Source organism: Chironomus tepperi, unplaced genomic scaffold (assembly GCF_022539635.2).
Source record: "Chironomus tepperi strain 1889 unplaced genomic scaffold, CSIRO-AGI_Ctep_v1 contig_260, whole genome shotgun sequence".
NCBI classification, from domain to species: Eukaryota; Metazoa; Arthropoda; class Insecta; order Diptera; family Chironomidae; genus Chironomus; species Chironomus tepperi.
Genome location: NW_027226382.1, coordinates 259,073 through 272,156, shown reverse-complemented (window position 1 = coordinate 272,156; position 13,084 = coordinate 259,073). Strand labels below are relative to the sequence as shown.

The following is a 13,084-nucleotide window of genomic DNA, read 5'->3' as shown; positions in this document are numbered from 1 at the left end:
GTGCTACTCTCAGAGTACTCTTGTTACTCAGTACACTTTGAACAATTCTGCTTTTAAAGCTACATCCAGCTGTAATAGCAAACAGCCAAGAAATATGCAAATGCTAAGAATAACTTATAAGAATTCGAGACAAAAAAAACTTTTTTTTTTCTTCCATTTTTCCTTCTTCTTCATTTAAATAGATAAAAATCTCTAATTTCTTCTTATTAAACAGTTCCTCTCCTTCTTATTATCATCATTAATGTAGAATAAATTTCATAATAATATAAAATAAACTCAATTTATAATGAAATGATGCAATAAATTTCAAAAAACAATTTCTATTCATCTCGATACTTACTTATCATTACCCGATGGTCCGGAAGCCGGCTTAAGGCTACGAAAAGCTTTTAACCACTTTGTCTTCATTGTTGACGAGGAGGATGATGACATTTTACGTTCACCAAACTTCGGTGAACCAGGATCGAGCTTGGCCAAGAAAAGTTCTTTCTGTAACGAGATTGTCAAAAATGAGATAAGAAAATTAGGGAAAATGACAACAAAATTTCATATTTTATGATAAATTCATTCAGTGTACTTGGGGATAGAAGATTTATCAATTTTTCATATATTCATCTCATGATTCCAACATAAAAATATTTATCATCATTTATGTTCGTTGCTCCATAAGCACAAAAAGTGACTGAGTGAGTTCTTATTTCTTAAAATTTATATAATGCAATGTGAAGTCTACAGCTTTTGTAATGTAGGCGCATTTATTTAAAAGTTGTTAATGGTTTTACGAGCTGATCGCAAATGACATCAGGAACGTGGATGACGTCAAAGCTCAGCAAAGGATGGGAATTGATAGATGCGACTATAATTAATGGATGCCGTACGATTCCTAAGAATCACCTAAAGCTGACCACATCTATAATCAATCTTTTAAGAAGCCTTAAATTAATTGAATCATTAACCAAACTGGAAACATGAAAAACAACCAAAGTGTGAGATCAGCAACACCTTAACGATTTACCAAAAACGACACCGCAACAAAAAATTTATCTGTCGCTCCAAAGAATACGAGAGACACAAAGTCATAAAGGAAAAAGTTCAACAGCACAAAAACACAGTGAAGGCATGTAGGAAATTTCATTCAGCCCACACACGAATACACATATACACACACATTTTACGGATGCATAAAGTATATAAACAACGTGAAAACAAGAAGATATATTCGTCTGCCCATCTGCGGTTTCTGAATGGAATGAATTATGAAATTTAATAAAGCAAATGTGGGTCTTCATCCTCACACTTTGCCCGTTTTTTGTTGATGCCTACTTCTTTCATACCAAAAAAATGGATAAAAATTTATGTACGTGAAGGATGCTTTTTAACATCCCTCCGAAAAAAAAAAAGTCGCAAGCATCGCAGTAAAAAACGGAAACTTGGAGATAACAGAGGGGAACAGAAATACTGAGAAGTATGAAAACTTTTTGCGATAAATCGTGTGAATCTTATTGTTTTAAAGATCTTTATTCCCTCTATTTGTCTATTATACTGCAAACAGTTTAGATGAATCTTAAGAATGACAGCTTAAAGTCGAGCCATTTATGGCTGGTGTTTAATTTTTAATGCTTGGCTTTTAAAGTATAAGAAGCCACAATTTTGAACTGACAGTTCCTAATTCTTTGAATTGATTCTTCTAACCTTCAATATCTTATTTACCACATTACTGGATCTTTAGTTGACAAAATCTGCCAAAACTGACCAAAATGAGAATTTTTGACTTTCTGGAAGACATGCAGGTTCCAGCATTAATTGCAAAGAATAGAATTATTTTAGTCTATTCCCCTAATAAGAAGATGTTATTTTGATTCAAACGAAACTTGATAAATTGGAACAATTTCAAGTAAAACAACGTGGAATATGGAACGGTAGATTTCCATATAAGTTTTTACGCACACACATATAACACTCTTGGAACAACATGACAAACTAAATTTTCATATTAATTCAATCCTAAGCAACATTCAGATATTCATTGGTCAAAGTTGCGATTACTGAATATGAAACATGAATTTTATTTTCCACACATTTCAGTTGTGCGTTTTAAATATGTGTTTAATTCACAGTCATACATATTCAACAGCACGCATTGTTGGTTCAGTGGTAGAATGTTCGCCTGCCACGCGGACGACCCGGGTTCGATTCCCGGACAATGCAGTTGAAATTCTTTTTTGTCAATTTTTATTCCAAATTTAAGAAAATATTTTGCTTTAAAATTTAAATGAGATTGATATTTTTGAAGGTTTTTTCACTTTTTGGTAAGTGAGAATATTTTATGGAATTGAATACCTAGAATTCCATTGAAAAACCAAATCATCATAGCAGTAACATGAACTGTATCATTTTGATCTAATTCCTCTAATCCCATTTCAAGATACAAAGAAGCATATCACAATCATTCATTTTAAGTCTTTAAACTCAATCTTCAATTCATGTAAATTCATTGACTGACTCTTGTTACTTCTGACATATTGAAGAGCTTTCAGCATGCATGAATTTTCACTTTTATTGTGGGCGTTTGTAATCCTTTCTCTCGCTTTATCATCATTTTACTAGCGATGTACAGCAATTGTGTACGAAAAGGAAGGTGAAAAAAGAAGCAAAGTTAATGCTTCGATGCTAGAGGAAATGTTTTGTTAGGTGTAATACACATGAGAAGCTTTAATTCCCCGTGTCGATTACCTAAAATCCTTAAATAATATTTACAGACCATGCCAAATGTTTAGAAGTGAAGATGAGGAGAAATAGAGGAAGCGATAAAATAATGAGAATTGCGTTTACATTTTTATGGTCTATTTAATTACTCCATAATTCGTTTTAAATTGTCTCTCTAGAGTCATAAAATATATTAGGAACATAAATACATTTTATTTTAATTTAGTCTATTGCTTGTGCATTGTTTTGTGTGCTAAGTTTTGCGGATTTATAAATAAAAATGAACTGATTTATTATTATTATTATTACACGCTTTTATTTGACTTGCTCTGTCTGTCTTTCTGTCTGTCCTTCTGTCTGTCACGTTCAAAATTTGTGACCCTTTTTTCGACCACTTCTACTGGTCCGATCAAGCTGATTTTTTTTATACGTGTGTGTTCCGGAGGGCAATTTGATATTTTGTCATCATTAAATCGCTAACTCGCTTCCTTATATTTTAATTAATTAATTTAAATTTTTATATGGGAAAAAATTTGAAAAAAATCCATTGTCAATTATGTGTATTTTTAATTTTCATTAACCAGACTGTATATCGAACCGGAAATTAATTCATATGATTAACTAAACATCGATTAATAATATAAATTGTTAACTATATTATAATATCAATCTGTTCAGGATATTTAAGTAAGACAAAAAATATAACAAGTGATTTTCTCGCGGATATTCTTAGCAAAAATTTGAATTCTAAGAAAACCGTTATATTCAAATCTTCAAAATCCGTTAATATTGATTGAATTTCAAACTGTATAAATATGGTTCTGGGTGTTACTGGATCTTGATAAACTGGATAAATATGGTTCTGGATGTTACCGGATCTTCTTAAACTATATAAATATGGTCCTGGATGTTACTGGATCTTGATAAACTGTATAAATATGGTCCTGGATGTTACTGGATCTTGACATACTATGTAAATATGGTCCTGGATGTTACTGGATCTTAATATACTGTATAAATATGGTCCTGAATGTTACTGGATCTTAATATACTGTATAAATATGGACCTGAATGTTACTGGATCTTAATATACTGTATAAATATGGTCCTGGATGTTACTGGATCTTAATTTACTGTATAAATATGGACCTGAATGTTACTGGATCTTAATATACTGTACAAATATGGTCCTGGATGTTTGTGGATCTTAATATACTGTATAAATATGGAACTGGATGTTACTGGATCTTAATATACTGTACAAATATGGTCCTGGATGTTAGTGGATCTTAATATACTGTATAAATATGGTCCTGAATGTTACTGGATCTTAATATACTGTATAAATATGATCCTGGATGTTACTGGATCTTAATATACTGTACAAATATGGTCCTGGATGTTACTGGATCTTAATATACTGTATAAATATGGAACTGGATGTTACTGGATCTTGACATACTATGTAAATATGGTCCTGGATGTTACTGGATCTTGATATACTGTATAAATATGGTCCTGGATGTTACTGGATCTTAATATACTGAATAAATATGGTCCTAAATGTTACTGGATCTTAATATACTGTATAAATATGGTCCTGGATGTTACTGGATCTTATTATACTGTATAAACATGGTCCTGGATGTTACTGGATCTTAATATACTGTATAAATAAGGAACTGGATGTTACTGGATATTGACATACTATGTAAATATGGTCCTGAATGTTACTGGATCTTGTTATACTGTATAAATATCAATATTGTTGACTTCTCAATGGGAAAACTAGCAATTTGAAGGAAATTTAAGAAAGTATGGAAATAAGTATAATACTGTTGTACGGTTTTAATACAAATTTGATTATACTTCACAAGACAAAACAGTACGTTTTGGAGTTTTATATATTGCTTTCGAGCGAAATTGCAATCCGATCCAAACATTATATACATAAATATACGAAAATCACGAGTAAACCGAGCACATATAAAAATATGTAGTTTTTAGTGCAAAAATATACTAGTGTTTTTTAATAACAGTCGGGCGAACGAAGCGATGCGATGTGGAGTCCGACACTACTGTGACTTAATAACAGTCGGGCGAACGAAGCGAAGCGAAGTGGAGTCCGACACTACCGTGACCTAATAACAGTCGGGCGAACGAAGCGAAGCGAAGTGGAGTCCGACACTACCGTGACCTAATAACAGTCGGGCGAACGAAGCGAAGCGAAGTGGAGTCCGACACTACTGTGACCTAATAACAGTCGGGCGAACGAAGCGAAGCGAAGTGGAGTCCGACACTACTGTGACCTAATAACAGTCGGGCGAACGAAGCGAAGCGAAGTGGAGTCCGAAACTACCGTGACCTAATAACAGTCGGGCGAACGAAGCGAAGCGAAGTGGAGTCCGACACTACTGTGACCTAATAACAGTCGGGCGAACGAAGCGAAGCGAAGTGGAGTCCGACACTACCGTGACCTAATAACAGTCGGGCGAACGAAGCGAAGCGAAGTGGAGTCCGACACTACCGTGACCTAATAACAGTCGGGCGAACGAAGCGAAGCGAAGTGGAGTCCGACACTACCGTGACCTAATAACAGTCGGGCGAACGAAGCGAAGCGAAGTGGAGTCCGACACTACCGTGACCTAACAACAGTCGGGCGAACGAAGCGAAGCGAAGTGGAGTCCGACACTATTGTGACCTAATAACAGTCGGGCGAACGAAGCGAAGCAAAGTGGAGTCCGACACTACTGTCGGGCGAACGAAAAAAATTTCCAACACGTAAGAACACTCTATGCATCATCGTTAGTAACAAAATAGTTCGAGCGAAGCTTGAACATAAGTAGTTCGAACGAAGTTCGGACTTGGTTGAGCGAAGCTCACAAACTTTTGCGACCTGAACGGAGCGAAGCGAGTGAAGGCGTGAAAATTTTCCAACACGTAAGAAAACTCTATGCATCTTTTTTTTTTTTTAAATAAACTTTTTATTCATTAAATTTTTAACTTAATTATGTACAAAGTTTGGATACATTTTATTTGTATTTAAATTTTTAAAGGATTCTGGCTTATCGCATTCATCACTTAGTTTTTGATTTTATTTTGAAATTGTTTTGCTTTAATTTATGTTGTGGTTTATTCGGTGTTTCGCGACGCAAGACGAGTGTTGAAATTCGCTTGCAACTTTCCGACGTAGTCCTCAATAGAGGGTATTTTTGCTTCAGTATGTAGATCTGATATCCTTTCATATCTTGTTTTGTTGAGAACAATTCTCAAGAATTTGTTTTGTAGTACTTGTAGTTTTTGTAGATGTGTTTTTGCCATCCGTTCAAATGCTGGACAGCCGTATGTGAAGATGGGTCTCACGGCTAGCTTGTAGATGAGAAGTTTGTTTCGAACGTCGAGATGTGAGTTCCTGCTGATGAGGGGATAAAGTAGTCTTAGTGCAGTGTGAGCTCTGTTGGTCACATATTCTACATGCTGCTTTAATGTCACTCTCTTGTCGATTATCATTCCCAGATATTTAGCTTCGGTTTCCCATTTGATGTTTTCGTTGAGGAATTTGATGTTGTCTCTTGGAAGTTGCCTGGAGTACCTATTTGTGATGAATAAGGCTTGAGTCTTCTGTTTGTTGAGATTTATTTTCCATTTGTTCATGTATTGTTGTACTTTTCTTCCAGTGTGTTGTAGATGTGTTACAATATCGGCTGAGTTTTCTGCAGAATGATACAATGCAGTATCATCTGCGAAGAGTGCGATATTGTTGGTTGTTTCTCTTACAATATCATATGTGTAGATGTTGTAGAGAGTTGGTGAAAGCACTGCTCCTTGTGGTACTCCGAATTTGATTTCATTGGTTTCTGAGAACTGACCTTTAATAAAAACTGAGAAAGTTCTTTCACTTAGGAAAGATCTTACAGTTTTTATAAGTGGTAGTGGAAACCCTAATTTGATCATTTTAAACAAGAGTCCGTTATGCCAGACTCTGTCAAATGCTTTCTCCACATCTAGGAAGATCATTCCTGTTGATTTCTTCCTGCTTATGTTTTCCTTTGCTGTTTTGATTACTTTGATGAGTTGGTGAGATGTTGATCGTCCTGTGCGAAAGCCACACTGTTGAGTCGGAATGATGTTGTTATCCTCCAGATGCTCGTTTATTCTATTCAGCAATACTCTCTCCAATATTTTGCTTAGGGAACTAAGCAAGCTTATTGGCCTATAGCTGCTCACTTCGTTTGCTGGTTTGCCAGGTTTTGGGATCGGGATTACTTTAGCTTTTTTCCAAACTTTCGGAAAATAGTTAAGTTTGAGACACGTGTTGATGATTAACTTCAAATATTCGAAGCCTTTGGGTGGAGATTTTTGAGGAGTATGTTGTTGACATCGTCTAATCCTGGTGCTTTAGGATTTTTCAGATTTCTTACAATGTATGAGATTTCCTCTACATTTGTAAGTTCTGTGCAGTCACTATTTTCTCCTTCCAATGTTTCCTTCACTGCGTTGTCTACTTCCTGGGTATGTACTGGGTTGTTGTCCTCAAGTGGATTTTCGTGAGCTTTATGAAAATAGTCACTGAGAACGCTGGCTTTTTCCTTATTAGTGATGAATGTTCTATCTGCATCAATCAACGGTGGCATCGATTTTGAACCTTTCTTGCAATGCTTTGCAATCCTCCAGACTGTTTGGTTTGATGGTTGGATTTCTGAAAGCCGCTTATTCCAGTTTGTATTTTTGAGTTCCTTAATTTTGTCTTTGATGACTTTCTGTAGAATGTTTAATTCAGTTTTGATTTGATTATCTCTGCTACGTTGCCATCTTCGTCGAAGACTTCTTTTCGTCCTGATTAAGTCTTTGATTTCTGGTGTGAGCTTTGTCGATTCAAAGTTGATCTTTTCTTCTTCACAGTTTTGTTTCTGGAATCCATGATGAGTTCTGAGAATACTTTGATATGATGTTCTATCTCCTCTACTGTGTTGCATGGGTTTTCCAGAATGCTGTCTTCGATGCGACGAGTTATATACGATTTGAATTTTTTCCAGTTGGCATTTCTGTAGTCATATCTGTAAACTGTGTTGTCTGTTCTGTCAACTTTGGATGTCCTGATTTGAAAATACACAGCGCAATGGTCACTCATTGCCTCTGTGCATTTTAGTTCTGTAGTGTTCAGACTGGAATTTGAGAGCATCAGGTCGATTGTTGATACAGATTTCGTCGGATCTTCTGGATAATACGTTGGTGAATCGGGGTAGTAGATCATGAACTCCCCGGACATATCCTGTAGTATTGTCCCGGCTTTGTTTGCTACGTTGCAATTCCACTCTCGATGTTTTGCATTGAAGTCTCCGCAGATGTAGTAGTTTCCTCTGATGTTTGTTATTTTGTTGATGTCATCTCTTAGATGATCGTCTATTTCCTTCCTTTGCTTCCTCCTGGAAGATAGACGGAGAGGATGTGGCAGCTTATTGATTCGTTGATGAAGACTTTTATTCCGATGCATTCTATTAGCTTTGTGTTGTAACTTGGTTGAAGCTGATGTTTTAGATTTCTTTTGACAATGATCGCAACACCACCTTTTGGTCTATCAATGCGATCAAATCGATGAATTACGTAGTCAGGATGCGAGTCTACTTTGGAGTTTGGTTTTAGGAATGTTTCCGATATGCACGCAACATCAACGTTTTGCATGCTGAGGTAGTCGAGAAATGCTAACATCTTATCTGCAAGGCTGTTAGCATTCCAGTAAATTACGTTGATTCTTTGGTGACTACAATCCATGTTGACTCATGTAGATTTTGGCAACTTTTTGGCCGATGGCTTGTTGTACCTGTTCCTCTTTTAGGTACTCTGGCTTTTTGGTGATGATTTCGATGAATGAGTTGATGAAGAACATGCATTCATCGATTGTGCCTTGGGCTGGTGAAATTTGTTCCTTTGTATTACCACTGGATGAAGGTTCAGGATCGACCTTGTTTGTTTCCAAGGTTAGTGAATTGAAGTCTAGGTCCATAATTTCTACAACCTGCGTTGAGTTCTGTTGATGATTGTTATTGGTCTTTGGCTTTGACCTGTTGTTATTTCCATTCCTTCCCCTTCTCCTGTTTCTTCGTGTTTTGTTTTGATTTCCCTGATTTGAGGGTTTCTGTTGTGGATGATTATTTTGTGATTTTATGGTGACTGGTGCGGAGGTTTCAGAAGCTGGTTTTCTAGATGTTGTTGGTACCGGTTCTGGGATACTCCTAGCTGGTCTTTGTGATGTAAGTTGATCAGATCCGTCTGATCGTTCACCTGCTTTTGATGTTGGTGGAGCATTCCTTTGTTGTCCAGCAGGATTTCGTGAATTCCTTTGTTGTCCAGCAGGATTTCGTGAATTCCTTTGTTGTTCACCTGATGGTCTGTTTTGATTTCGGTTGTTGTCGTTCATTGATTTAGCTTTCCACTTCTCGATTATTTGTTTCCTGATGTTGCATTCTTGTGAGATTGCTGTATGTTTCTCGCCGCAGAAGTGACACTTTAGTTTTTCGATTGGGACCTTGTTGGTTTCAATCGAAATGTAAGGACAGGTTTTTGAATCATGCTGTTCAGAGCATCTGAAACAGATTAGTGGTTTGTTACAACCACGTTGTCCATGACCAAACTGCAAACATTTCGAACAGAAAGAAGGTCCGTTACGCCTGTTGTTGTATTTAGCCCATTTTACTTTGAAGCCGTAGACACAGTTAACCTTTCGAAGGTTTTCCAAAATGTTACCTTCTTGTACTTTATTAAAATACAGAAGGTAGTTCTGGTCGTCGTCGTTTTCGTGTCTCCTTTGTTTCATTGTCATTTTGACAATTTTAACTGGTGATATGTTTTCCGTTTTCAACTCCTTTTCCAAGTCTACGATCTCCATCATTGGAAGTCCGTAGAGCACGAATTTCATCTGTGGTTCCTGGTTTGCATAGGTGTGAAAGTGGTGTTGTTTTTCTCTGAGGAGTTTGATGAATCTGTCGTAGTCGTCCCAACTCTCCGTTGATACAACTTTTGTTTTGAGTTTATCCTTTTTGACGTTGATCATAAAACTCCTGGGTTGGTTGTTGATCTGGTTCATCAACCTTCTGATCTCCTGTCCTCCACCACTAGTTATATGGATCGGTGGTGGTTTTGGTTTCTGATGTGATGTTAGGTTGTTGTCTTTCGATGATGATGATATTTCACTTTGTTTTGGTTGTTCTGGTGCATTGCTGTTATCTCCGCTGAATTTGAAAAATCTGTCATCGTACAGATTCATCCTGGCATTTGAGAAGTCAAATTGTTTTTTGTTGTCATCTTTCTTTTTGCTAGCACTAGATATCTTTTTGGCTGGCGCACTGAAGATTTCAAGTTGGCTGCGACGTTTTTCTGCCCTTAATGGTTGGACGAATTGATCCATTGTTGTCTGTTTTGTTTTGAGATTTTCCATCTCGATGTCATGTTGCTTTTCGTTGTTTATATCCTCGGTGATGAGAGTTGTCACGGGTGCTGAATCTTGTTGTTGAGATTCAGGTTGTTTTTCCGAAAGTTTTTGGTTACTTTCCTCGTTGTTGAGATTTGTTGTTGTTTCTACCATTTTGCCGAACAAGTCAAAACACGTCTGAACAAGTTGAACTGAGATTCGAAACTTTAATCTCTGTTGTTGTTATCTGGAGCTTTTGAGAATTTTGAATTAATTGCGGAGCGAATCAAAAACACGTCTGTTCCCTTTGACGGACCGATGTGAACGAAACTCTATGCATCATCGTTAGTAAAAATAGTTCGAGCGAAGCTCGAACATAAGTAGTTCGAACGAAGTTCGGACTTGGTTGAGCGAAGCTCACAAATTTTTGCGGCCTGAACGGAGCGAAGCGAGTGAAGGCGTGAAAATTTTCCAACTCGCTTGAAAACTGAACATTTCTGTTGATTGTAGAAAAATAGTTTAATAAAAATTTTCCTTGGATTAACAAGACTAAAAAGTAGTTAATAAAAAAAACGTTAAAAAAACTTTTTAAAAAACACACTTTTAAAAAAGACTAAAAAATGTCCTAAAAAGGAATAAATAAAAAAAACGTTAAAAAAACTTTTTAAAAAACACGCTTTTAAAAAAGATTAAAAAACTTAAAAAGAAAATGTTCTAAAAAGGAGTAAATAAAAAAAAATCACGCTTCTTAAATAAAACATAAAAAATATTAAAAAAATTTGAAATTAAGAAAAGTAGCTAAAATATTTTTCCAAAATATCCTGTGTAGTACAAGAACACTATGACTTAAAAGCGTGGGGCGAAATTACTATGCATTTAAAACTAACTTCTTCTTTCGAACGCCCCACGCTTTTAAGTCATAGTGTTCTTGTACTACACAGGATATTTTGGAAAAATATTTTAGCTACTTTTCTTAATTTCAAATTTTTTTAATATTTTTTATGTTTTATTTAAGAAGCGTGATTTTTTTTTATTTACTCCTTTTTAGAACATTTTTTTTTTTAAGTTTTTTAATCTTTTTTAAAAGCGTGTTTTTTAAAAAGTTTTTTTTAACGTTTTTTTTCAGATTTTAATTTAGATTGGACTTTTGGGAATTCCAATATAGAAATTATTTTAAAAAATTAGAAAATGCAGGAAAAGTGCTTCCGATATTTTTATAAATATTTTAAGTGAATTGACTGTTTTTAGACTAATTTACATCTAATGCCAGTTTAAAACTGATTGTATAATATCTGATAGCTTACTTTTCTTTGAGAATCAATAACACGACGGCATGGAACAATCATTAAGGTTACACAAAGCCCTCAGGAAGGTGGAACCCTGTGGAAGCTGATGATATGAGCCGAATTATTGCAAGCGCAGTTAAGGAAGGATGGTTACAACGCAAGTTCTACATTCTTACAAGATACTGCGTGTGATTTCCTTGAACCAGAATTATATGCAGGAATGAAATTTGAGAAAAACCTCAATTCTAGTGCCAACAACTCTTATTTAATCAATGGTTTTGAAGGAACAGGTCAGGTTAGCAATAAATTTGCTGCCTCAATCCAAATTGTTGATCTAACAGAAAAAGAATAATTCGGAATAATGGATCCCTAATGAGATTCGAACCCATATCTCATGATATCCGATCGCATGCTTTTACGACTGAGCTATCGAGGGTTATTCAATTCTATGATAAAGTGAAAAATATCATTTTAGTCCAAGAAACCTTAGCTTCCCAAAGCTAGAGATATTAAAGAATTTTCGAGACTGAGACCAAGACCGAGACAACAAAGAGATTTCTTCTAAGTCTCGATCTCGAGAACCCTTAAAAAAACTACAGTTGTGATATTTAACTAAATCGCCTCCATTGCTAAACTCAAACGATTTCCCTTACTTCCTTTGAATCTACATCCAACGATATCAAACATAATTTACTGTAAATTGCACATTCGAGGTATTTATTTATGAGTGACTGAACCAGCAGGCAGAATAGAAAAAAGAAGCAATAAGAAAACAGCGAAACTGCATAAAGAAGATTATATGAAGCATGCAATTGTAAAGTCGAAACTTTCTAGCTAGCAAAAAAAAGAGAAGGAAAAAGTCTCTTTAATGGAAATTCAAACATGAACTTATTTTTCTGGCACAATGAATTCGCAATCAATATTCGTATAGTATTGGATGGAAGTTTTAAAAGAAGAACTTTCAGATTTTTACCCGAATGTTTTGATAATATTGAATTATTAATTGCAGACCGTAAAGTCTAGAATCGAAAAATTTATGGGACATTGGAAAATTATATTGGAAGATTTTTGAACAGCTTGTCTTTTAATTAAGCTTATTAAATGAAAAATTAATTAACTTATTAGTTTAATGGACAGTGAGTTCGAGAATGTCCAGACATTCATTTTTAATCAATTCATAAGAATATTTAGGTGCCCAAATTAAAGCATTAAGCTTCAATCATCGATTTTTTCAATTGAAAAATTCAATATCATGTCAATGCCTAACACATAATATCTTCCTTCTTACTTTTTATCAATTCCGTTTTTTTGATACTTTCCGAGTTTGTCAATGACTTTCTTCTTTTTTATGACAACGAGTCATGCATTAAGCATGAAATTGATTATTTTTTCGTGACTTTCATGACCTTAGAAATTATTCAATTTTCATTTTACTTTGTTATAATCCTTTTGACTTAAAGACGCAGATCAGATTCATGTAAAATTGGTTTTATGTCAATTTTATGGCATTTGTGGCATTGAATAAAGGAATGTATTCAGAATTTATTGGAAATAGTAAATGTTTGATTGACAATAAACCTGATAATGGAAACTTGATTGGTTTTCCTTTGTTGAAGGTTGATTTTCAGTTAGAAGGTTGCTTTTTATGACAGATGTTCTATAGAGTCTTGTGAAGGATGCTTAT

At 35.1% G+C, this 13,084-nt stretch overlaps 1 protein-coding gene and 1 non-coding gene across 2 annotated transcripts in view; one reads left to right on the top strand and one right to left on the bottom strand.

Annotated features, from left to right (window-relative positions):
* Stacl (SH3 and cysteine-rich domain-containing protein) overlaps positions 1-13,084 on the bottom strand; it is a 173,764-nt gene that overhangs the window by 54,055 nt on the left and 106,625 nt on the right. The window contains 1 exon segment of the mRNA XM_070641878.1: positions 341-489. Coding sequence (XP_070497979.1) covers positions 341-489 — 149 coding nt within the window.
* On the top strand, positions 2,138-2,208 carry TRNAG-GCC (transfer RNA glycine (anticodon GCC)). The gene has a single exon. It is a non-coding gene; the product is annotated as a tRNA-Gly (tRNA).